We start from the raw sequence: 25,916 nt of genomic DNA on the forward strand, positions 1-25,916 counted from the left end.
TCAGACTGCTTATATGCTGCTTTGATCCAGTTACTATGAACTTCGTTATCAGGTAGTCAGTCAGCTGGTCAAACCTGCCGAGCTGATCCATTCATATGCTTGCACTGACTCTGGGTGTTTTCGGGTTATTATTACTTGTACGGATAATTAACGTCGTTTGTGTGTGTGTTTTATTCCTTTTCCTAGAGGAAACTGTGTTTGCGTGGTGCGTTACTACAGCTCCTCTTCCTCAAAAATAGCTTCTCCAAAAAAAAACGTTTGACAGGAGCTCCTCCGCATGAGCTAGGGCTGGAGAGACCGGCAAAAGGCCTTAATCAAGCAGCCGCTGGTAACTTGGCACGTCTCCCGGCAGCTGAAAAATCACGGGGCCCTGTAACCATCAGGCTTTGCGTTGCATCGGCCGCCACCACACACACACACAGCGAGTCAGGGACACCGGACACCGCGAAATTCCACGCCCTGGCCGGCCCGTCCCTATCATTAAGCCTGGCCGTTCGGGTTACCTGATTTTTTCGGATCGGGTAATTCGGGTAATTCAAAATTCGGGTAATAAAAATTGCTACCCGATATTATCTCCGAAAAAACGCTACCCGTAAATTCGGGTACCCGATAATTCAGGTTCGGGTCCGGGTATTACCCGATATACCCAAATTTACAGAAAACAACAAACTACATTAAATTTCAGTAGCGATCTATACATAATTTTAGCAGCAATTTGTATAGAATTTCAATAGCAATTTGTAGAGAATAATATATTACAGTCAATCATTCAAATAGAGAGAATTATATTCTAATAAAGTGATAAGTTAAATGGTTCAGCTAAAACACATGATAAATACAAAGACAAAAATAAATCTTTGGGTAGTTCGGGTACCGGGGAATATTACCCGAATTACCCAAACTAATTTCGGGTAATCAAAATCGCTATCCGAATTTGGGATCAGATACCTCGGGTTCAGATAATTCGGGTCCAGGTTCGGATAATTCAGGTATAGGTAATGGGTATCGGGTATTTTGCCCAGCTTACCTATCGTCAGTTCCCTCACGACGGTACGAAAGAACCGATCGATGCTTTGCCAATGGCCACTCACCACGGATCAGTGTAAGAAAAAGAAAGCAAGAAGAGTCGTTAGCACGCAAACACACGGCACAAGCAATCGAGCACCATGGCTGGTCCCCGGCGCCTCCTCCTCCTGCCGCCGCTCGTGCTCCTCCTCGTCGCCGCCGGCGCGATCCTCCTGCCGCAGCGCGGGTCCGCGGAGGAGGGGAAGGTCTCCCTGGAGCTCTACTACGAGTCGCTGTGCCCGTACTGCTCGCGGTTCATCGTGAACCACCTCGCGGGGATCCTCGAGGACGGGCTCATCGACGCTGTCCACCTCCGCCTCGTCCCCTACGGCAACGCCCGCGTCGGGTCCAACAGCGAGATCTCGTGCCAGGTACTAAAATTTTATATCACGTCCTCCAATCATCGCAAAACTGTCAATGAATCGCTCAATTACTGCTCTGGCCTTTCCTCGGTTTGCTTAGTTTGCTTATGCTAGAAGGTAGTAGTACAACGATACTGTGCGCACGGTAGCGGTCTTGCAAGCGTGGCATGTTAGCGCCCACACCTTCGTGGCTTCGTGCTCACCGGTATCCAACTGTTCGCTCGATCGTTTGTGTGGGATATATCTCGGCTAACGCTGTTCTGCTACGAGATAAAAACACTATATTATAGCTAATAAGTATGGCGGATACGATCGAGCGGCCGGACCGGCTACGGAAAGCCAGCCGGCTTAGTACTGTAGCGGTGCTGTGCTGTAGCACGGAGCCGGCCGGCTTAGTAGTGGGAGGCGGAGCGGAGCCACCAGAGCTCCTCCAAGCTGGCCCTAAATGGTTTAAATGGCAATAAGAATGTTGAAAATGGTGGTTTAGGTGATAACGAAGAATTGCTCTGTTTGCTTGGCTGATAAGCCATGGCTAAAAGTACTGTTGGCTGATTTGTTGTGAGAGAAAAAATACTATTCGTTGGCTGAAAAAGTACGGCTTAAGCCAAGTGAACAGGGCGAATACTGGGACGTAGAATGGTGTTCCTTTTTATTGGTATGGGAATTAAAAGTTAATTTGCTCATGTGTCTTCTTTATATCTTGTCATTTGTGTTTTCTTTGTGACGTACACCATAAAAATGCAATAATGAACTAGAAACTTCTAAGTATGTTAAGCACTGACTTGATGTCAGTATTGACATGCTCCAAAATTTTGGCTATTTTTCAGACTTTCCAATTGGCACCCCCATTTGCAGTCCGCTATCAAGACACTTAACTAATCATCTACGGAGTACTGCTGTGCTCTCACGACATTCTCTCGCTCACCGTAATTGTCAGTTGCTTACGCAGAAAAGAACACAGCACCTTCACCTTATCCGCATACGCATCCGTTGCTGGCTTCCCTCGTATGTTCTTTGAAGTACGCACGGTCGCAGGCTGTTTACGCTTTGCACAAGCGAGGCAACTCCAATCTGGTCCAGGATCCCGTCCGCATTCACGAGCTCGATCGGTCGGTCCGTCGGTCCCACGGGCGCTGCTCTTGAGACACGCACCGCGTCCCACGTGGCCCACGTGGGGCCCTCTCATGCTCGTCTCGGTCTGGTAATAACGGCGCGCGGCCGGCGCACGCGGCCACAGCCATCACCCCACGCGGCGACCTACCTTGGCATTCCGACCGATCCCACCCAATGGCCACCCGCCTCGCCATCGCCGCGCTCCTACTGCTCGCCTCCGCCTCCGCCGCCGCCGTGGTCGGCGAGGAGGGGGCCGGGAAGGTGGCCGTGGCGCTGTACTACGAGTCGCTGTGCCCCTACTCGGCGCGCTTCGTGGTGAACCACCTCGCCAAGGTCTTCGTGGACGGCCTCCTCGAGGTCGTGGACCTCACGCTCGTCCCCTACGGCAACGCCCGGATCCACCCCGGCGGAGTGATCTCCTGCCAGGTAGAGCGCCGCCCGATCCGCTCCTCGCGTTTTCTTTGCAGCTTCGTCCGGAATTGCGGTCCTTGAATTCGCATCCTGGGTGTCACTGCTTGCTGGAGTAGAGTACTAGTTAATCTGAGACAGAATTGGGGATTTTGTTGTTAATTACTCTTAGTATAGTCTTGCAGTAGCAGTAATTGCTGATGCTAACACAGTAACACTGCTGAGCTGATGGTGGTTGTTGTTGCAGCATGGTCCGTACGAGTGCCTTCTCAACACCGTGGAAGCTTGCGCCATCGACGCCTGGCCGGATTTGGTAATTCCTCTCTCCTCCTAAGCTCTGCCCACTCATAGGGCTTTGACCTGCAAGAATGACTCCACGAAACTCCGGACAGAACGGTAAAACGTGCAACAAGCCGATCGACAACCGGTTGATCAAATGAATCTGCCATTGACAAATTAGCAGTTTTTTTTTGAAATAAAGACAAAATAGCTGTTGCACTCTGTGATCAAAGCTTCCGGGTCAAACCGACACCATTTCTGCAGTTTTCTCAAGCAAATCTTGTTACTTTTGTAGTCATTCTCAATGTTTACGTGTATGCCTCTGTCGTTGTTGTTGGGTACAGGATGTGCATTTCAGTTTCATCTACTGCGTGGAGGACCTGGTGGTGAAGCGCCAGTACAAGGATTGGGAGTCCTGCTTCCAGAAGCTGGGCCTCGACCCCAAGCCTGTAACACAATGCTACAACAGCGAACTTGGCCACAAGGTCCGTCCTCAATTCTTCTTCGGCTAGCTTTTTCTAGTACTGCTTCTTTGTGCTGCTATACCACTTCTATCCCATCTCTCGCATGTCGCATTCTCTTGTAATTGTAATTCAATGCATGTTCTAACCGCAGTATGAATTTGCATCTTGTTCATTGATTTGTTCCAGCTTGAGCTCGAGTACGCGAACCAGACTAACGCTCTCGAGCCCCCGCACCGGTACGTCCCCTGGGTGGTCGTCGACGGGCAGCCCCTGTTCGAGGCAAGTTCCACCTGGACTTCAACTGCATCCATGGCTCACCCTTCACCTTGCCCAACTGTTTGATCAAACTCATTCCATTGGCGGTGATGACTGATGAATATGTTTTCGTCGTTTCAGGATTACGAGAATTTCGAGGCTTACATCTGCAAGGCCTACAAGGGCACTCCACCGAAGGCCTGCGAGGGTCTGGGACGTCTGCAGATGGCGCTCGAGACAGCGGAGGCGCGAAACGGCGTCAGCTACAACTCCGGCGTCAGCAAGCTTGCAACTGCTGCTGAAGATGGGGGTAGGGAGCAGTAAAGGTGTGGCTGGGAGAATACTAATGGATTAGCTGTGTGTCCTTTTGGGTCATGTGAACATAAGAACATTACATAGGGCCGTTACATCTTGCTCTCCAGGATACACAATTTATGGGGCCTGTACATCGTACAGTAATAGTTAATATAGTAATAACATTATATAGTCGTTGCTGTTTTATTATTATAATAACATTTTTTATCCTCTTCAAAAATATATATATTATGTCTAGATGCATAGTACAAACAATATATCTAGAAAACCAAATCGTCGTATAATTTAGAAATTTGGAACAGATGGAGTAGTTTTTTAATGCAATATCACTGACCCCAAAGAGAGAAACATATGATCCCGAAGGACCTAACTTCCTTTAAGATAAACATACCAGATATTTGGGTCAGGTATTGAACTAGATTCTTCGTGGGGGAGTTCTACTATTTCTAGAATCGAGAATGGGATGAACCCATCTACCAAATGCGAGCAGATATAAAAAATTCAAAATTCATGGATAGAGTATTGAACGAAGTCTAGCTCATTGCACAAGTCATACAAGACAATTACACTATGTGTTAACGTACATCAATCCTCGGTGTGCGTTGCAACTCGCCAGTCCACCACCTTACACACCAAAGCCGTCAGCTAAAATAGAGCTTGTCTATAGCCCGTTATCTAGACGAAGCCAAACCAAAGAATATACTAGCACAAAAGCACACCCCCCCGGATAACTTCTGCTAAAGACGTAAATAGTCAATACTTTGATCTGATGTAAAAAATGGATGCTTTCCCTCAAGGTGCCACCAGCCATGTCCTGCTACTCCCTTCTGGGCCTCTGGTACATCCAACAAAAAATTACAATGATAGTTGATCTGCACCACCGGAATTCTAAGCTAATTAAAACATCAATTGCTCCTCTCATACATCGTGCAGCTCAATCCCAGGATGTTACAGACAATGCAACCCAAAGATCATTAGATGTCCCAGATATATACATCCGATGTGTCTGGATCTGCTCATCGTTGGTACATAATGGGGTTGGGCTCGAATAATGACCGTTGCTTATTCTTTCCTGGACTGAGAATATGATTTCCCTTTGCATCGGTTCATGGCCATTCAGAAGATTTCCCATGCTCAAAACTTTCCTCCAAGACTGATTAGCAGTAGGGGGAGGAAACAGGTTCGATACAACATCTCTCTCATACATCCCAACCTTTTCCTTAGTTGTGAACTCCTAACATAGAATATTAAAAGAATATCAGGAAGATAGCCTCAGAAAATTTATCAGCAAAAGAAAATAACAGCTTGCCTAGGCACAGCAAGAAACTAATAGAGTAATATCAGTCTTAGAGAACAAGAAGATTTGGAGTAAACAAAAAACCGAATGAAAAGCACACCGTGAGGAATAAAAATATCACTAGTCCACCCCCACATGGCCACATGATCTGGCTGAAAAATGTAAGCAAAACAGTGTGATAGAGAAGAAGCTTGCAGCTTACTACTATACAAATCAGAAGTTCTCACATGGCTATAATATGTAATGACTACCACCAACTTGTAGAGAAAAACTTAGGTGGTAGAGCAATATCTTCATATTATGGAAACCCTTGAGTTTCCAGTGTCTAATAACTGTCGGATAAATTTCAAGAACTGCATCGTCCATGATTTTAGGCATAAGCAATGCACGAGCAAATTAAATCAGATACGGACATTTTAGCTCCATTATCTTTGTTCCTGTAAAAGATTACTTGTGTAACAACTGAGGGTAAAGAACATAGGATTTACCTTTTCATAGCAAATGCTTTCCAGGCTAGTTCCCATTTTTGGAAGATAGAAGTTGAAGTAGTCGTAAAAAATTGCTTGAGCTAGTCGTGGAGCATCAATAAGCTTCCGATGGATGGAAGCAGAAAGAATCAGTAACTTCTCGATGTGCTCAAAAACTTGACAAAGCCGTTTCAGGTCTCCAGCCAAATCATTGACATCAGAATTCCCTGTTAAAACAATGGCCTGAGTATTCATGCCAGTGACCGGTGCTCAACATCCTCAAAGTTCTCTCTAGTTATTATGTGGAGCAAGCACCACTCCCGCGGTGGCAAGAATCCAGCGACAGGTTAGGCAGCATCATCTTCAGTAAGTTTCATCAGAGTTAACCATTCATTTAGAGTTTGTTAGCAGGATTGATTAGTTGATTGGTTTGTTAGCTTGTGAGAAATGATAGAAGATTGGTTGGCTTGTTGCCTATGTAAACCCATCTGATGTATCCTCGAAAGCTAAGCAATGAGATAATCTCCACATTGCCGATCACGACTACCACCTGCATAGTCCGGGTCCCGTTCCCCCACACCACAACACTAGTCCCTAAAGGATGGCTGGCTTACAGCTCATAATCCAGGCTGTGTTTCATAGCTGTACCCTCGATGAACAATCTTAACGGCATTACACATTTCAAACTGGATATTGGTTGCATTGTTAAACAAATAGAAGGATAAGCGAACACAAAAGGTTATCTTTAGAAGAGAAGGTCTCCTGTGAATATCAATCCATAAATACTTCTTTCAAAATGTAAAGTCTACAGTTCACACAGCTGTATGGAAAGTATAGTACCTTGAAGAGATTTCAGTGTTGACGCCATGGTGGCATATAGCTGATCCATTTTTGTCTTCATTTCCTTGAAGCCACCATACATGGTCTTATTCAGGATATCAGCTGACGATTTGAAAGCAGCGCACACCATTTGCTCAAGGAGCTGCTGTGGCCTCAAAGTTTCAAGGTAATGAAGCACCTGCGTATCACATATATAAAATGCTGAATAAGTAGCATGCTAGTATTTTATCGATAGTAAGAACTAAGATGGTATCTAATATTCATGAAGAATTGAAGGTCATGGTCCTACTTTTAAAGTGATCATCCAACCCCGTACAGTTCAAAACCCCCATCTTCCAGCAAAATAAAATGTGTGCTGCTTAAGTTGTAGTTTGTTTATACGAAAAATCATATGGCACCCAATGTTCACGCATACTGGACATCACGACTGCATCCATGAAATCTCAAGATTTGTTTTCATGGCAAACGAGTTGATGGCACTATCGATGACCTTCTTTATCTCATGGTACAGACAACACAGCCGAGCGAATGGTTAGTTGATGGCGGTGGTGGAGCAACAGTGTTGGGAGATGGGGGAGTGGCTGCCAGTGGCCGGCGGCGGCGGTGGAGGTTGGTGGCTGCGGAGCAGCAGGATTGGATTAGGATTTCGAGGATGGCTCAAATAATCACCAGGCTTAGAGGTGTCTTGGGAGGTAGGACAAACCAGCGGGGCAGCGGGCGGCTTGGCCGGGTGGTAAGGGCGCTGCAGGCGGGCGGTGGGAGGCTGGTGTTGGTGAGTGATGGTTCAGGGGCTGCCGGAGTGTTCCGTGGAGGGCGAGGTGGAGAAGGCAGGGGCAGTAGGTGAGTGTCGAAGTCGTCGCTGGCCATGGGCTGCTGTGGAGATCGCGGTGGGGCGCCTGGGATGCAGAGGAGGAAGGGCGGGAGGAGGTACAAGGATCAGTTTCCACCGGAGTTGGAGATGACAGCAGGTGCCCAGATGTCATTGTTTGCACTTTATCAAGATCACATCCATAGATGGTCCAGATGTAGAAGGATGGCTGGGATGCAGAGGTAGCAGAGCTAGAAGGATCCATTTCCACCAGATCTGTTTGTCTTGCACCTCAAGTTCGCATGGAGGGTCCAGATGTCCAGGACATGGGAACACCTGGGCACAGAATCTGCTTTCTTTAAGGGTGTACCCAGTGCAGAGAGCTCTCGCTCTGTGCGGGGTCTGGGGAAGGGTGTCAGTGGCAAGCCTTACCCTCGCCTGTGCAATGCGAGGAGACCGCGACTCGAACCCGGGACCTTCCGGTCACAGGCGGTAAGACTCTACCGGTCACAGAATCTGCTTTCTTTCTTTATTTTAATAATTACAACAACAACAACAAAGCCTTTTAGTCCCAAGCAAGTTGGGGTATGCTAGAGTTGAAACACAACATGAGCCCCTAGTCACGGTTCAGGCGTTTATTTTAATAATTGAAACATTTAATTTACACTTCGTTAGTAATTGCATTGGTCGTTTGTAATTGAACAGTACAGTAGTACTCCATCCGTTTCAAATCGTAAGTCATTTTGGCTTTTCTACACTATGTCTAGATACATAGTAAAAACTATGTATTTAGAAAAGCCAAAACGACTTAGAATTTGGAATGGATGGAGTAACTTTCTAGTTTCTAGCACAAAATGCCGCTAGCCATCCTATAAGTAATAAGGTGATGAAATTACCAGCACATGGGTAGTACCTTTTCTCCTTCCCGAACAGGGTCAAGCAAAGACTTCTGTTCGGAAACAGGCAATGGCGGAGCATCATTCCAGATTTTGCGCCACACATTCCCATGTTCGGACATACGCTGAGAAAGCTTTCCTTTGGGAGGCCAGCCTGCATTACCATCTGTTTTGTCCTCACTCACCCAGTCACCAGGTGAATGCCACCGAATAAAATCTTCAAAGACAGCATCTGGGTTTGCAGCTTTAAAAGCAGACATATCTAAGCAAGGAGCAGAGCATCCTAATTAGTAGCAAATGAAGAAGTTCCACAATAGAAGTAACAAAGAGGAAAAGTAGAATAACTTCTTCAAAAGCTCTAGTCATTGCTCATAAATTAGAGTTAGTAAAAGAAAATTCCTGAAGATAGACTCTAGAACCATTAACACATTATGTAACAAATGAAATTTCATGCTGTTCCCACAAAATCTTACCAGAACATAATATATCCCTTTCAAGTTGTCCAGAGAGACCCTGCAGGAATAGAGGAATGCTATGTAATTTATTGTAAACTTGATCTTATTTAGGTAGGCTGTCTGATAGGTCCAGCATGCAATGGAGTCAGTAGTACATATAATCCAATTAACAGACATACTGTAATGATCTAACACAACTGTCTTCGTTTTGGAGATACTAAAAAATGACGCCTCCCCCTCCCCCTCCCCCTCCACCTCCCGGCGCCTCCCCACCCTCCTCCACCAGCCGCTCGCCGTTGCCTACTCCGGGCGCGGCGACCACCCACCCCCCTCCTTCTTCGGCGCCAGAGGGATACGCCTTCTCCACTCCTGGTGCGACGGTTGGGCGCTCCAAGGGGCAGCGCTGGAGGGACTCCCCATCTTCTGAGTCCTCTCTCGTTGGCTCTCCACCCTCGTTCAAGGACGTTCTCCTTGGCGGGGCTGCCTCGCCTGCTCGTGCTACCCCGCCTGCGGCCCCTGTTACCTCAGCCATCCCTCGCGCGCCTGCCTCTCCCCGTGCGCCGATGCGGATCGTTCTGAGGAAGTCTGATCGTCGTGCTCGTCCTGGAGGGGCGGCGGTGCCTGACGGTGTTGGCTGGGTAACCTCGGAGAGTCGACGTGTCCGCCGTGAGCGGCGGCGACGGGAGCTCCCACCTCGACGCCCTGTTCCGGCGGACCTCCGAGGCCGCTGCTTCAACTGCTTCTCCTCCAGGCACAAGGCCGTCGCCTGCCGCTCTCGTCCAAGGTGCTTCTTTTGTGGGGGGCTGGGACACCTCTCTGGTGCCTGCCCTTCTCGCCGGCCAGCCTGCAGGCAGCTGGTCTGGCGACCTAAGGTCGCGGAGGCGGCACGTTCGGCGGCCATGCATTCTCCTGCGAACTCGGAGGGCGGGCGCGAGCACAGGCGCAATCGGCGACGTTGTCGGCCACACAGGGCACGCGCTGTGTCGTCCGCGGATAATGCGGAGGTGGGCGCCGGCGACAAGGGTAACACTGGCCCTCCCCCCCCCCCCCCCCCTTCTCCCCAAGCGCCTGCTGTCGGGGCGGTGCTGGCTGGCCGGGGCTGCTGATGCTCCTCCTGTTCCACGCCGCGTGCTCGACCGGTCGACCAGGATCGCCCGCTCAGAGGACGACCTGAGGCGTGCCCTGATCGTCAATGTGGTGGGACAGCCTATGGTGGGCAGAGCGGAGCTCATCTGTGCTACAATTGCTCTCAGGTTCGAGATCGATGAAGCTCGGCTTACTTTGCTCCCTTTGGGGATGTCTAGCTTCCTGTTGATCTTGCCTGATGAGGAGCTGGCTGCCACCGTCTACAATGGAGGCCGCCCCATCATCACCACCACTGCCCGGCTCCATATCATGCGCTGGACAAGGTTTCTTCAAGCGACGGCGGTGGGCCTGTCGGTGGCCATGGAGGTGGAGCTCCGAGGAATTCCTGCCCATGCTTGGGACCTAGCCACCGCTGAGGTCCTGCTTGACGAGCTCTGCTGGATTGAAGGGGGGCATCCGAGCAATGAAAATCGTCGCGACTTGTTCCTGCTGAAGGCGTGGTGCTCCGATCCCGCCCGTCTCCCCTCTGAGATGGTGCTTGAGATCGTGGAGCCCCCCTCGGCGAGCGGTCCTGGAGTGCGGACTCTGACCTATCCTATTTCGGTCTCTGTCCGCCCCCTTGATCAGCCTGGGTCTCGTCCTGGTCGTCCCCCCTCGCCACCCCCTGATGATGAAGGTGGAGAGCCTCGCCGGCGCCGAAAGTTCTCGTCGCCATCGCCTTCTTCCCTGGCGCCGGCGGTGGGGCGTGGCGGGCCTTCAACCAACGTGGCTGGTCGTGCGTCTGTTCACGCAAGACTGGGCCCACGGGTTCGAGAGACGACGGAACCTGCGGCGAGCGGGGACGTGCCCGTTTGCCCCGGGTCGTTGCCCGAGGGATCCTGCATCCGTTCAGATGAGGAGTCCGCGTTGGTTGCTGCGGATACGGCGGTGGGCAGCGATGAAGATCCGGATGCCGGCCACGTTCCTGACATGGGGCAAGCCTCTACTCCTCCGGACGGCATTGAAGACGGGGCGGCCATGCATGCTGCGGGTCCCAAGGCATGCACCGCTGGAACCGAGGCGACGGAACCTGCGGCGTGCGGGGACGTGACCGTTTGCCCCCGATCGTTGCCTGCTGCTGGGCCAAGGGTTGAGGTCCTTCGGGATCTCCCCGTTGGCTCTGGACCACAGACCCACCCCTCGCTTATTGGGCTGGAAGTGGACTCCCCGGTAGGCGGCCCAGTTATCCTTGAGTCGGGCGGCCCAGAGACTGCTGACCCAGGAGTCCTGATGGGGGCGGCTGGTGCTGCGGCGTCTTCAACGCTGTCGCTGCCCCTATCCCCGCGGCCACGACCGACGGGCAACTGCTCGCCGCAGCTCCTCCCCGCCGCCTCCCCCCAGAACGTGGTTCCTTCCTCGCCTAAATCAGTGCGCCGACAGCATCAGATCACCATGGTCTACTCACGCCGGCAGGCTAGTAGAAGGGCTGCTGCTCTAGCGCCCACCCCTCCCCACCCCTCGCCGTCCAGCCCGGCTACTGAGTTCATCAAGAAGCTGTCCAAGTCCCCGGGGGGGTTACTCCCGATTCCCCACATCAGCAAAAGAAGGAAGAAGAGGATGGAGCCACCAAGCATGGGGCCTCGCCGAAGTCGCCGTATCGCCGGCTTCCCTGCGGCTCCTGCTGAGGTATGCCCACCGCACCTAAAGAAGCGAGTCATGCGTGCTCTTGATTTGAATATTGAAGATGACAGTGAGCAGATTAGCCCCCACACGCTTGAGGACTATGCTCAGTGTTTCAAGCATCCCCTGACGTCCGCACACACAATGGCCCTTGCGGCTCTCTTTGGATGGAACCTCCCTGTTGCTGCGCCTGGCTCAGAGTTGGTGGAGTGCAGGGTCTGATTGTTCCGCTTGGTCCTGCTCTAAATTTTTTGATTAATGGATCCAACACACATACTCAATTGGAACGTTAGGGGCCTAAACTCTGTGGCTAGGCAGGATGCAGTCCGCTTGGAGGTGGGTGCTTCCAAATGCGATGTAGTCTGCCTACAAGAAACTAAATTGGGTGATATTTCTAGAGGTCTGATTCTTTCCATGTTGGGAAGTGATTTTGATAATAACTTCATCTTTGTACCCTCGGAGGGTCTAAGTGGAGGAATTGTGGTCGCTTGGCGTTCTCAGTTGGGTCCTCCTGGAGCCACCAGGGTGGATGCTCACAGTCTATCTGTCCAACTCTGTCCAGCTAATGGCAATGCATGGTGGTTGACCTGTGTCTATGGGCCCCAACATGATCAGAATAAGATCCAATTTCTTCAGGAATTGAGAGATATAAGAGCTCAGTGCTTTGGGCCTTGGTTGGTGCTCGGGGATTTCAATCTCATCTATAGGGATGAGGATAAAAATAATGCCAACCTTAACAGGGCAATGATGGGACGATTCAGAAGATGGATAAACGATATGGAGCTCTCTGAAATCCCTCTCCATGGACGTAAATTTACTTGGACCAGCTCCTTCACCGGTGCTTCTCCCACTCTGGTCAGGCTGGACAGAATGTTCTGTTCTCTAGACTGGGAGGAGCAGTTTCCTGGTTATCTTCTGCAGGGGGGTGATTCTATGGATTCAGACCATTGTCCTTTGATACTTGGGATGCAGGATGTTATTGGCAGCAAGAAAAGGTTCCACTTTGAGGCTTTCTGGCCCTCCCTTGATGGTTTCATGGATGCTGTGAGGGAATCTTGGGACAGTGTGCAGCCCAGCCAGTGTCCTCTCCAAACTGTGGCGCTAAAGCTGAAGGCTACAGCAAGAAGTCTACAAAGTTGGAGCCAGAAGAAATGTGGTCATATCAGGTCCCAATGGCTGCTTGCTAAAGAAATCATTCGTCAGTTTGAAAAGGCACAGGAGTGTAGGCCTCTGCAACCAAGTGAAGTATGGCTTCGTAACAAGCTCAAGAAGCATTCTCTTGCTCTAGCATCTTTGTTGCGAACTATTGCCCGGCTCAGATCTAGAATCGGTTGGCTAAAAGAGGGAGACGCCAACACAAGACTTTTCCACCAGCATGCTCGCTACAGAAAGAATAAGAACTTCATTCCAAAATTGCAAGTTGGTGATCAGCTCATTACACGGCATGAAGAGAAGGCAGCTGCAGTTCTGGAGTTCTATGATAACCTTATTGGGACAGATTATGGTAGAGAAAGAACTATCAACCTGGATTCTCTTGGTTGTCCAAGCTTTGAGTTATTTAATCTGGATCTGCCTTTCTCTGAGGAAGAGGTGTTCAATTCCATAAAGGATCTGCCTCCTGATAAGGCCCCGGGACCCGATGGGTTTACGAGCAGATTCTATAAATGCTGCTGGGCTGTTATAAAAAATGACATAATGGCTGCCATACAGTCCCTTTGGAGTGGTAATTGTAGAAACCTAAGCAAACTGAATTCGGCTTACATAACTTTGATCCCTAAAAAGCCAAATGCGGTGCAAGTTAAGGATTTTAGGCCTATCAGCTTGGTTCACAGCTTTGCCAAACTGGTGACCAAAATTATGGCTAATAGACTTGCAGACCGCCTTGATGAGATGGTCTCCCCAAATCAGAGTGCCTTCATTAAGAAAAGGTTCATCCTGGACAATTTCATGATGGTTCAGCAAACAGTGAAGTTCCTGCATTCTCAGAACCTGCCCAGAATACTCCTAAAATTAGACATCACCAAAGCTTTTGATTCGGTTTCTTGGGCTTTCCTCTTGGAGGTTCTTAGGAAGTTGGGGTTTGGAGTTCGTTGGTGTGACTTAATCAGTGGCCTCCTATCTACTTCATCCACACAGGTGCTCCTCAATGGCATACCGGGAGAAAGTATAAAGCATAGAAGGGGATTGAGACAGGGAGACCCTCTATCTCCCATGCTCTTCATTCTAGTTATGGATGTCCTGAATTTGATGTTCACAAGGGCTGCTGCAGCCCTTATCTAGGCGACCCATTCAGCACAGGTTCTCTCTTTATGCTGATGATGTCGCCCTTTTCCTCCAGCCCATTGCAGCAGACATAAACTTATCCTTAAAGCTCCTGCATTTGTTTGGGGAAGCCTCGGGCCTTAAAACCAATGTTCAGAAAAGCAATGTTTTGCCTATTCGCTGTGCTGAGGAGGATCTGACCCTCATTCAAAACCTGCTGCCATGTGAGGTTCTGGATTTCCCTTGCAAGTATCTGGGTTTGCCCCTGTCCAACAGAAAATTGACCAAGGAGCAGGTCCAACCCATTATTGATAAAGTTGCTGAACAACTTCCGGGCTGGAAGGCAGATTTGATGACACGTGCTGGTAGGGTGACTTAGGTGCAATTTGTGCTTACAGGTATCTTAATCTATGTGGCTATGGCAATTGATCTTCCGCCTTGGGCTCTCAAAGCCATCGATAAGATTAGAAGGTCCTTCCTATGGATGGGAAGAAAAGAAGCAAACGGGGGTCATTGTCTTATTGCCTGGCCCAAGGTTTGTCGACCTCGGGAATTAGGCGGGCTGAGAATAACTGATCTCAAAACATTGGGGATTGCCTTGAAAGCAAGATGGCCTTGGCTGCAGCGGAGTGTACCAAACAAACCTTGGGCAAATCTGTCAGTCCAGGTCAGTAAGGAGGTCGCTGGGCTCATCTCGGTCGCAGTTCGTACAAAAGTGGGAAGTGGGGCTAATACCCTGTTCTGGAAGGACAAATGGCTGGATGATCAGGGAATCCAGGAGATTGCTCCTCTTGTTTTTGCTCTGGTTCCTAAAAGGCGATTGAGTAAACGTACTGTTAGTGAGGCCCTTCCTGAGAATAGGTGGATAGAGGACTTACAGGGAGACATTGGTGCGGCTGCTCTATCTCAGTATATCCATCTCTGGGATCTTTTATCTAGGGTGGAGCTGAATGAGAGCATCCCTGACAGACATTTATGGAGGCTTTCCTCTTCAGGCCAGTACACAGCAATGAGCGCCTACAACGCCCTGTTTTATGGAGCCATCCCTTTTGAACCCTTTGAGAGAACTTGGAAAACTTGGGCGCCCCCAAAATGCAGATTTTTTATGTGGTTAGTGGCCCATAACAGGTGCTGGACTGCAGACAGGTTAGCAAAGAGGGGCCTCCCTCATCCAGAAATGTGTGTCCTGTGTGACCAGCTTGAGGAAGATCTTCATCACCTTCTTGTAGGCTGTGTTTTTTCAAGAATATTTTGGTTCTCCTTCCTCTCTCATTTTGGTGCTGCAACCCTTGCTCCAACACCTGCTGATCAGAATTTTGATGATTGGTGGAGAAAGATTGATGGTGCTGTTCAAGGTGATCTAAGAAGGGGTCTGAATTCTCTGGTCATCCTAGGAGCCTGGAGCATTTGGCGACACAGAAATGACTGTCTTTTCAATGGAGCAGTCCCAAATGTTAACTCGGTCCTGTACCTGGCCAAGGAGGAGGCTGCTTGGTGGAGTGTGGCAGGGGCTAAGGGGATTTCCCTAATCTCTGCCCGAACTGCAACTTAGGTTTCTGCAGGGGGTGGGGGGGTTCGTGGTCGTCCTTGTAACTCTTTTCCGGTGATTTAGCTTCTATGGTCTAGTGGGTGTGTGTGAGTGTTTGTGGGTTTCAGTCTCTGTAAGACTATTTCTTTTCTTCTACTAATATAATGATACGCAGCTCTCCTGCGTGTTCGAGAAAAAAAACAGACATACTGTAGTTCTTTGGATAAACCTATGAATCAGAAAGGGATTTGACCTTTCATGCATACAACAGCAAGTTTAAAAACTTACAATGGCATTGCCAAAAGCTTCGGCTGCATGGAGCCTTTCTTCATGCATATCTTCGGTCATCAAAGGTGCATCCTAAGGAACTGATGGAAACATAAGGGGGTGCATGTGGATCACAATATTAAACCTGAAGAAGAGGGCAAACAGAACCTGAGTATATGGAGCATGCATTTCCTGAAACGTATTCAGGAGCATCATTTTAGGCACAACACCAGCTGATCCTTTCCTAGACTTGTTCACTGCCTGCTCTTAATTATGAGTTAGCAACTTAACATTAAATTGTTTTTGAGTTCCAAATAGACATATTGAATGAGTATTATTACCGTACTATTTGAAGTCTCATCTTTGTAGCCAGCACCTTTCTCATGGTTCAGTGATTTCTTTCTCTCAATGCATATCGTGAGCTTCAAGGAGGGGAAAAAAAACAAAAGACACAATTTATTCAATACGCTGGCAAAACAGGTCACCCCTAAGGCCCTAAAAGCTTAAGGACCGGGTAAATTATTTTTTAGAATCTTTGCCAAAACCTGATTCATGATTTTTTTTTTTTTTTTGTCTATCAGGCACATTCAGGATATGCCCCTACTACTCATTACTCATATGTGTTTTGAAATTTGAACTTTTTTGATAAACTTTATACCCCGTATCTATGAAGTGGGAATTCTTACAGGATCTATTTGACACCCAATATGAAAGAAAAGAAGTACCCCCCTATTTATTTTCCAAAAACAAAAGAACTAAAGTAAGTAAAAAAAAAGAGGGGGGGGGGGGGGTACTTGGTTCATAACATAACTAACAAATAGCTTCTAGTGCCAATTTATGAGATGCAAAATAAATGGTGAAAAAATAGTTGAATCATTCTACAAACAGCAGCTTGCAGAAGCAAATGAGAATCCATGAGATTGTATACCTCTTTCTTTTTTTCTAAAAAACGCAAGAGAACTGTGTATCATTATATTAAGGAATGGGGTAAGAACACTTAAAAAAGTCATACACCCACACCAATCAGAAATACAAAGAACCAATGTACGCCCTTTACAATAGGAAAATCAACCATGATCTAAACTTAACTCTCACTTGGCACAAGGGCCAAGAGGTAATTAATGTCTCGCGCCCTAGCCAGCCCCTCGAATAATAGAATCAATAATGCGTGGATCTTTCCTCCAAGACTGATTGTATATCAAGCAACAACAGAATCAATAATGTGTGGATCTTTCCTCCAGGACTGATTGTATATCAACCACTCATACCACCCCCACCTCCCACCCCTCTCCTCTCCTCTATCACTTCAAAAAGGACAAAAAAATAACTTTCAAATATTTTGTTGTATTAACAATTCCCTGTAAATTTTCTTTTCCCAACACCCCCACAGTTTCAATCAGGCTTATCCTTCACTATCAGATGAAGTTACCTATCCACAGCCAGAGCAGGACCAAGTTTTTGGCCATGATCCCAGTACAACTCAAGGAGGTGCTGGCAGTAATATAGGCTGTGTTGATCAAAGTGGCAAAGACATGATGACATGGGCCATATTAGAGCTTGCTATTCTGGCATGGAAGCGGAGCAGAGCTGAGAGCATGCATTGGCTGAGCCATGTGAAGACAGAGACATGCTAGAGTACTTTTATATGTGTATTGCATTTTTATATATATTCATGGCAACGCATGGCGTGAAACTCGTATACCATGACATTTAATCATGGTACACCAAGCAACAATATAACTAAATAAATAACACTTTCTCTCTGACTGTTATAATCTTGTACGAGGAAATGTGGCTTTAGAGACTAAAAAAGTATTGATGTACCATTTGTAACTTCTGGTGGATAAGACAAGAAGAGAGATCAATGCTTGAAGTGCTTTTCATCCTAGGCAATCTTTCTGATTCCTCCCAGCACCAACGAATTTCCCGCACAAAATCAATCCACAGTACAGCAATTGCTGGCAAAAATGAGTCTTTTATCAATAAAGGTCTCCAAAAATCACAAATTAAAAGAGAAGTCAGAACATGTTACAGACCACGTATATTGCAGTTGCCAAACCACAGTGCATGCAAACAGAACTGGCCAAAAAGTGAATCTGCAGGTGCACCTCTCATAGCACGACTATACTTGTTTTCTGCTTCCATATAGTTACCAGTCTCTGATAAAAAGAAGCATACGAGTTTTTTAGATCTAAAAATGAATTTGAAGTGAAGGGTGCAGAAATGAAATGAAATGAAATGGGATACCATGATACATCTATCTGTTTCTCACTAAGTAATGTCATTTCATTATTGTTAGTTGAGTTTGAGTTTACAAATTCAGCAAAGCTGATCAGTATCTACAACCTGAAAATCTAGCATTGATATCATTTTTATGCTCAGCAGCTCATGAAGCTTGCACACAAGTTGAGGGCATAAAAAGGGAAACTGGGATATAACTCACAGGACTAGAACTAGGTAACTATCAGATCAAGCAAGACAGAACCAGGCATATTGAATGCTGAAGTAAGCCTCTTGATGCTGTCAATCTATGAAAGTACCAAAGAGAGCAGCACGACACTAAAATTCCTTTTCTGCAAAGACTAGCAGATCATTCTAAGGCTCAGATTAACTGATGTCTAATTACACAGATTTTGAAGTCTTTACAAAGTGCTATATTTAAATAGCATGCAAGAAGTACCCTATGAACCGGCCTAATTACTTATACAGTTATATACTCTCAGTCTAACGCAAGCACAACATTTGGATTCTTCAGACTGTCAGCAATGAACTTCATAAGAGATTGGCTCCATTATGCTCAGTAGTGTTTTGATTCAGTAACTAAGTTCCTTCAAGGGAAAAAGGAGGATAAATAAATACCATCACTGAAAAGATCTTTCATAACACGATCAATAACTGATGGCGGAGGCACAGTAGCAGTAGATTTCGAATTATCCTGGCCTGAAGTATCTGCTACCTAGCATGGAAAATTAAAATTAGAAACAAATTGCTAGAAGATAACTGGGATCACTTGGAAGGTACTGTGATTTGTATCAAGTTCTTAACCTGCAACAAAGTCTTCTAAAAATTGTGCCTCCACTGATGATTCATATGCATTTACTAGAAGATGTAGCTGGGATGCAAACCCAACAAATTTTCCAATAGAATCATCTACCCTACAATGTAAAGTTTAAAAAAACATCCAGCATATGGCAAAACAATATATTATTTATGTATGAGACACCTACTAATGGTGAGTGTTGATGCAAAGGATAGATATAATGCATATACTTTATGAAATAGAAATTACTTGCAGAAGGTTAACAAGGGATTTACAAATAAAAAAGGTTAGTACATGTAATGAGATACAACTGGCTGAAGGAACCAGCTATCAGCATCAAACGAGGAAGCATTTTCCACTTCAGCCATCACAAGTGTCTCTTCAAATGTCTTCTCTCCCCAGATGGCAGTCAGCTCAAAACCTAGGATAATCAAGTGGATCATGTTCCTAAATATACATCGATTTGAAATATCATATAGGGAAAAAATGAAAACAAGAGGTGCAGCCAATCAAATATACAACATGCTAATACCACTGTAGTTGGGACAACACTTTTCCAAATATATCCTCCAAAAACTCATCAGAAATATGGACCTAGTTATAATAGCTAATTTTCTACATGGTAATCTACCTTGTATCATGCACATACATCATCTCCTTGAATCCTTGTCCATGTTAGAGTTGTTCTTATATTATGAAGACTGAAGTGTGAAGTCACAGAACAAGAAATGTTCACCTCATTATTTCCTTTTTACAATGAAAGGGGAGATTTTATTCTACATGGAGAACAGTTTTAGTGTCAAAAGGGTAAAATTCTATCTCAATGACTGTTATGTATTTCCCTGATACAACAACAATCTAATACGTAAAAGATGGGATAAACTCAAACTGAAAAGTGTAACTACCACTAAAACAGGATAACAGAAATTGTAAGTTCTGATGATAGATCAACATTGGATGTGATATGTCAAAGCAGATTGACCTTATGTTACTCGATGGTGAAAGGGCATAGTTGCAAAGTGGAATGATTCAGGAGAAAGTTTCTTAAAGTGTTGGTAACTTTTTTTTGGGAAATACAGCAGATGAAACTCCTACTGTGGCAGTGTTGGTAGCTTATTGATGTTGATCTGTGCCTCTTAGATTCAATCCCATGGTTAGCATTGGTTCTTCCCATTATAGTCTTTTATCCATATTTTCCTTGTAAAAGTCATAAAACTTTAGTTACCTTTAACAGGATCCTCAGCAGAGTACCACTCTGCCCAAGGGCAATCATCGTCCCATAGTTTTCTAGGGTGGTTTGCAACTTCATTTTCAGTCAATGGCTCAGTAGCTTCGGAATCTAAAGTTTCATTATCATGATCATATTCTGGAGTCCTGTAGCTAAGCTTCATTGAAAAGTGAACCTTTACCCTAGCTGGAAAATCTGTCGAGGATAGGACCTTCAAAGTCAAAAACAGAAAGACAAAGGTTAAAACATGTACAAATTCAGAACAGTTATGACATGCTGAATAGGGATGAGTCAATGAGGAACAGAATCACTGAACAAAAGTATGTGGTATATTCCAAAGCTCAAATGCTATACATTGTGTTGCATAATGGTAGGCCAGTGCTATCTTTTCCTCCTATAAAGAAAAGGTAATCTTGGTCCTTTTGGCAACTGTTTAGTTTTGTAAAATACTATAAGATTTTATGGAAAAACTAAGACATCAGCAAACGGTAAAAGCTTTCAGAGATACTCACAAATTTTGACAGAAATAGCTCATGTAACCCCTCCAGATGCATGAGTCTTATTGGCACCTGACTACCAATTCGATCAGCTTCAAATCTTCGAGTAAATACAGTTCCCAAATTTTGAATCCCTATATAGGCTTTCCGTGAAGGGTCATGAACTGGTACAAACGCTGGCCAATTGCTAAATGCAAAATCATTAGGTAAAATGACAGTGATAATGCTCGTTAGGGAATCGGTAATATTTAAAACTTACTAACCTGCCACAATTAGAAAGAGCAATTGCTACAGAACTCAAAAGCTTAGTTGATTCCGGATCATCGAGAATCACACCACTGGCACTCAGCGGAGCAATTATCTGCGAGCACATAAAAACGCTATGAGTAGTGAGTTTAATGATGCAAACTAGCTTATGCACAATTATTAGGTTTTAGTGCTGAATGCTCCACTACATATTAGAGCTTGGCAAAATTTTTGGAAAGGTACATAAAAATTTGTTGCGCCGTAATTCAGGTTGGCAAACATGCAATTGCTTTATACTGAAATAGAACTCTGTACACGAAAAAAAATAATTGAAGTGATAAATGCACCCAGCAGAAAAACCACATAACAGGTCCTTGTATAACTGGACTAAATGCAACAAAGAAAATCATACCAAAAACTCATCAACTCCAAATGAGAGCTGCATGCTATGTGTATCATCGTCCCAATATGAGTTTTGGCCTACAGATAGATATTAGTGACTGTGAGAATTGAGAAAAAAAAAAGCAAAGCTATTTGGAGAAGAATAACATGACGTACAAGCTTCTTGAAAGTATTATAGTTTAACCAAATAAACTCACCTTTTGCAGATTTCATGAAATGATACTCCATAGAATAGACTCTTTTCCCATGCTTCAGTTCACGCTTGATCATATATAAGTTTTCAAAGGGAGGAACACCCTCTGCACCTTTTTGCTACAAGAATATATGTTAGCTAACAGATCAATCAATTACCACACAAGGATGAATATCAGGTCCCCCATACAGAGCTCTACCATTAAGATCTTCGCGCCATCTGCAAGCCATTGACGGCAAATAGCCTCTATCTCAGATATAAACCTGGATGCTCAAGAAACTGTTAACAATCCCTTGCGCATAAGTAAACTTGACCAAACATGAGAATAAGGAACTTGGATAGCATCATTGTAAGCATTATTGCAGATTTGTTGTACCTTTCCCATGACGAAGCAATAGTGAAATCATCGAACCGCTCAAGCTGTGGACAGAAATGAAATATGATAAATCAATAGATAATTTCCATCTCAACAGAATTTTGACTTCTTAAATGCATGGAGCTGCACACAGTCAGCTTTAAATAAAGCAACAGTGTAGAAAGACTAGCACTAACTACAAGATGTCAAGTTACATGCTTCCAATCTAAACAGGCAAATGGTACCTAACAAGGCACATAAGCTGCAGTTACCGAGTAAGTAGCATGATGGACAGGCACACATTATGCAATTGAGCATCAATCATCGAAGTATTGTTACATATCATCCCAAAAGAAAAATTGCCAGGTTTTCCGCCTCTTATAGGAAATCGCAATAGGGAATGTGCAAATGCACGCTCCTTAAGAAGCAAAACACTCTAAATAGCACAACACAGGCTACATCAACTGACCAACACACTCGTGAATCGTGAACTGCACGCCAATGCATTGATAGCAGAACTTGGCGAGCAAAACACCGTTCGAATTCTTCAGAAGCCCAGAAGTAGCCTGAGAAACTTCAGTAATTCAAATTGCGAACCTAGCAACTACAGCGCAATACGCCAATATTAATCCCCATCACGCAAAGCCAGTACCGAACCAAACGCGGTTGGTCCAAAATATCGAACCCGAACTGCGAGCACGGGCGTGAGCGTGAGCGTCAAGGAAGCAAAAGCGCGAGTACCTCCTCTTCGGCCTCCTCCTCCTCCTCGGTCTCCTCCAACTCTTCGTCCTCTCCGATCCGACGGTGCTTCGCGTACCTGGAGGAGGATGTGGAAGCCATGGCGGCGCGCTCCCTGGCGCAGCGGGGGCGAGCCTCGAGTGGCGCGGTGCAGTCGCGTGGAAGCTGTGAGACGCGTTCCCGTTAGATCGGCAAGGGGGGAGAAGCCGGGACGGAGGGGAAGGGAAGCGGAGGAGCGTGATGCGTCGATGGCCGATGCCTCGTCGACCGACGGACCGAGTTCGCAGTTCGCTTCTGGTGATGGTGATTGTGGCACCGTACGCTGGTCGCACGACGGTTTCTACAGCCGCGGGCCCACGAATGGGGGTGAAGTGCAAGACGAGATGCTGTCGATATCGGCCCAGACCCAGTGCAGGGAGCAGCATGCATGGTCACAGTGTTGGGCCTCGTTAGCACGACTTGGGAGAAGGGAGAACCCGCGGGATGTGGATGTAACCCACGGGGAAAGACAGATGAGGTTCAGGCCTGTTGAGCTATTATCTAGTTACCCTTTTCTATTCTGTCTGTTTCTATAAAAGCTGGCAAGTTGGCAACGAGCTCTAGCATATTTTTTTTAAAAAAAAAAGATTGAGCTCTAGCATTTAAAAAAAAAAATTTGAGCTCTAGCATTTAAAATCAGAATTTCTAAATGTAACTCGGGTGTTGGCTAGCTGTAGGAAGTAGCGAAATTAGTTGCTTGTGCGTCTCAAATCAAAATAGATTCAATTCTACATTTTTATCTTAAGTCAAACCATTTATTGACCAAATTTTATATACAAATATTTATAATATATTGTAACACCACATAGTCAATAATAAAAAAGTTCGGATCCACTCTACTGGCGGAGTGAACCCTCACTTACACTTTCCTTCCCAAGTTCCTGTTTCCATCACTATCGAAATCCTCAAATTTGCCGAGTGTTTTTATGTTTGCCGAGTGTATTTCTTCGGACACTCGGCGAACAAGTTCTTTGTCGAGTGCTGCTCTAAAAACACTCGGCAAAATAAACTCGACAAAGAGTGGGTTTGCCGAGTGTAAAAAAGCACTCGGCAAAGAGGGGGTTTGTCGAGTGTCAAAAAAACACTCGGCAAAGAAATAAAATATTTTTTCTAGAAAAGAAGGAGAAGAAAAAAATGAAAAAAACTTTGCCGAGTGCTCAGATCTAGAACACTCGGCAAATAAATAAAATCTTTTTTCTGGAAAAGAAGGAGAAGAAAAAAATGAAAAAAAACTTTGCCGAGTGCTAGATTCAGGGCACTCGGCAAACAAAAATATCTACATAACCGCCCCACCTCCCCCTCCCCTTCTTCCTCCTCCTCCGCACCCCCCAGCGCCCCGTCCCTTCTTCTTCCCCGGCACCTGGCCCCAGCGCCCCTCCCCGCCCTACCGCCGCCGGCGGCGACCGGCCCCCGCCGACGCCCCTCCCTTCCCTCCCTTTCCCGGGCCGTCGCCCCTCCCCTTCTTCTCCCCTTCTTCCCTGGCGCTGCCCCTCCTCGGCCTTCTTCTTCCCCGACGTTGCCCTTCCCTGGCCTACTTCCCCGGCGCCACCCCTCCTTCTCCCAGATCCGGCCCTCCCTCTCTCGAATCTGGCCGGTGGAGGCCGACGATGGCCGGATCTCCCCGGTGCCGCCCCTCCCTCTCCCGGATCCGGCCCTCCCTCTCCTAGATCTGACCGGTGGAGGCCGGTGGCGGCCGGATCTCCCTGGCCTTCTTCCCCGGCGCTGCCCCTCCCTCTCCTAGATCTGGCCGATGGCGGCCGGATCTAGGCTCTGGTGGTGGCGGGCGACGGGCGGCGTGTGGCATGGCGGCGGGCTTCGTGGTGGTGGTAGTGGTGCGTGGGTGTGCTAGCGGTGGCATGGTTGTGGTGGCGGCGGTGGCATGGGCGGCAGCGGGCGTGGCGGTGTGTTGGCGGATCTAGGCGCTGGTGTTGGCGGCGACCGTGGTGGGCGGCGACCGGTGGTGGCAATTATTATTTTTATTTTTTACGAAAAATATTTGCCGAGTGCTCGACAAAAAACACTCGGCAAAGAAAGCTTTTGCCAAATCTGTGTTTGTCGAGTGCCATTTGTCGAGTGCAACACTCGGCAAAGTCTTTGCTGAGTGTTTTTTTGCCTTCGCCGTGTGCCGTGGCACACGACAAACCTATGCATTCCAGTAGTGCACATAAAAAAGAATAACCCTTAAATGGTGATATAGACTCATGAAGCCTTGTTATGTTCAACTAGACACCCTTAATAGCAAAGGTGTCACTAAATAAATTCCCACAAACATTACATCAATACATGAGCCACCATGAGCTAAATTAAAATTGGTTTGGATGTAATATGCACCACCTCCACAAAAAGGGGATCGACGAGCAAACGTGTCCGTGGGGCTCTGATTGCGCTATAGAGTCTAAGGGTCTGCTTGGGCTGTTCGTTCCATGTGTTTTTAGCTTTGGTTTATGTTTTTGAGCTAAATAGGTGTAACTCTACAAACTCTACTTTAGAAAAAAAAAGATGAAGTTAAGAGAGCACCTAATGAGATGCTCTGGAAAAGTAGACTCTGGACCTATTTGGTTGGCGACCAAAACTTGCCACGCCTAACCTTCGACAAACTATGGCTGTCACAGAAAGTGTGGCGAGCAAAATCGAAGCCAAACTTGTGGCAAGTTATGGCACAAAAAATGAGTATATGACATGTGGAGCAAGGTGCTAGGAAAGTTCAATGTGCCATAACTATGGCAGTGAACCAAATAGCTACCGAAGAAACTATGGCATGACCAACCTTTGACATGGCAAGCTTTGGTCTCCAACCAAACACGCCAAGTTTTTTATGGAGTTTGTGGAGCAGTGCCAAATAAGAACCCTAAAGTAATCAAATCCAATACATGTTGAGTGGACCATATATCATGACCAACCCACTTATGCTTCCAATCTCACTTGACATAAAAAATCTATTCGAGGATGATGGTATAGATTCTAGCTAGAAGCCTTATATGTTGATATAATCTACAATTGATATAATCCACTCTTAACAACTGAGGTGCGCGCTAAACCCTCACGTTCTCATATCAACACACACGATGACACGAGAGCCACCATAAGTTAATTCAAATTAGAACGGATGTAACAAATACCAACAAAATATTATATAGATTTAATATGGAATGATTTTTTATACCATACCTGTTGGTGCACTACTGCACTCACATCTTTTATGGCCACGTCGTAACCCACATCGCAGTCCAATTTTGGCATCGGCGGTAAGCTGTCAACAGTGATGGTCATAGCCTTCACCGTTGGCATCTAGGACCGACTGCGGTGTACACTATAGATTTAATATGGAATGATTTTTTATACCATACCTTTT

General features: G+C 46.4%; 1 protein-coding gene and 1 pseudogene across 4 annotated transcripts; one reads left to right on the forward strand and one right to left on the reverse strand.

Moving 5' to 3' along the window:
- Positions 1–1,055: 1,055 nt before the first annotated feature.
- Positions 1,056–4,445, forward strand: LOC136535867 (gamma-interferon-responsive lysosomal thiol protein-like; annotated as a pseudogene).
- Positions 4,446–4,783: 338 nt separating this feature from the next.
- Positions 4,784–22,847, reverse strand: LOC136535868 (uncharacterized). Of its 4 annotated transcripts, none has more exons than XM_066528299.1 (21): positions 22,529–22,847; positions 21,809–21,852; positions 21,632–21,695; positions 21,437–21,551; positions 21,250–21,317; positions 20,855–20,952; positions 20,607–20,778; positions 20,092–20,305; positions 19,161–19,287; positions 18,872–18,981; positions 18,686–18,775; positions 17,863–17,985; positions 17,651–17,784; positions 16,168–16,248; positions 15,995–16,087; positions 15,848–15,919; positions 9,043–9,082; positions 8,587–8,831; positions 6,866–7,043; positions 6,047–6,252; positions 4,784–5,495 (listed from the first exon to the last, which is right to left on the reverse strand). In XM_066528299.1, exons 1-21 carry the CDS (start codon positions 22,625–22,627, stop codon positions 5,196–5,198), a joined length of 2,673 nt encoding a protein of 890 aa, XP_066384396.1. In that variant the 5' UTR covers positions 22,628–22,847; the 3' UTR covers positions 4,784–5,195. The 4 variants fall into 4 exon arrangements, with proteins under 4 accessions (XP_066384396.1, XP_066384397.1, XP_066384398.1 ...); XM_066528300.1 differs by having other exon boundaries at positions 21,437–21,544; positions 22,529–22,621; XM_066528301.1 differs by having other exon boundaries at positions 21,437–21,544; positions 21,632–21,711; positions 22,529–22,620.
- Positions 22,848–25,916: the final 3,069 nt, after the last annotated feature.

This window comes from Miscanthus floridulus, chromosome 2 (assembly GCF_019320115.1).
Source record: "Miscanthus floridulus cultivar M001 chromosome 2, ASM1932011v1, whole genome shotgun sequence".
In the NCBI taxonomy this organism is placed as follows: domain Eukaryota; kingdom Viridiplantae; phylum Streptophyta; class Magnoliopsida; order Poales; family Poaceae; genus Miscanthus; species Miscanthus floridulus.

Excerpts from the sequence above, each read along its gene's own strand:
- LOC136535868 (XM_066528299.1), bottom strand. The coding sequence starts at position 22,627 with ATGGCTTCCACATCCTCCTCCAGGTACGCGAAGCACCGTCGGATCGGA. Across the intron at positions 19,288-20,091 it reads TGCTGAGGATCCTGTTAAAG|GTTTTGAGCTGACTGCCATC; the intron begins GTAACTAAAGTT and ends TGATTATCCTAG. Across the intron at positions 16,249-17,650 it reads TCCACCAGAAGTTACAAATG|CTCACGATATGCATTGAGAG; the intron begins GTACATCAATAC and ends CCCTCCTTGAAG.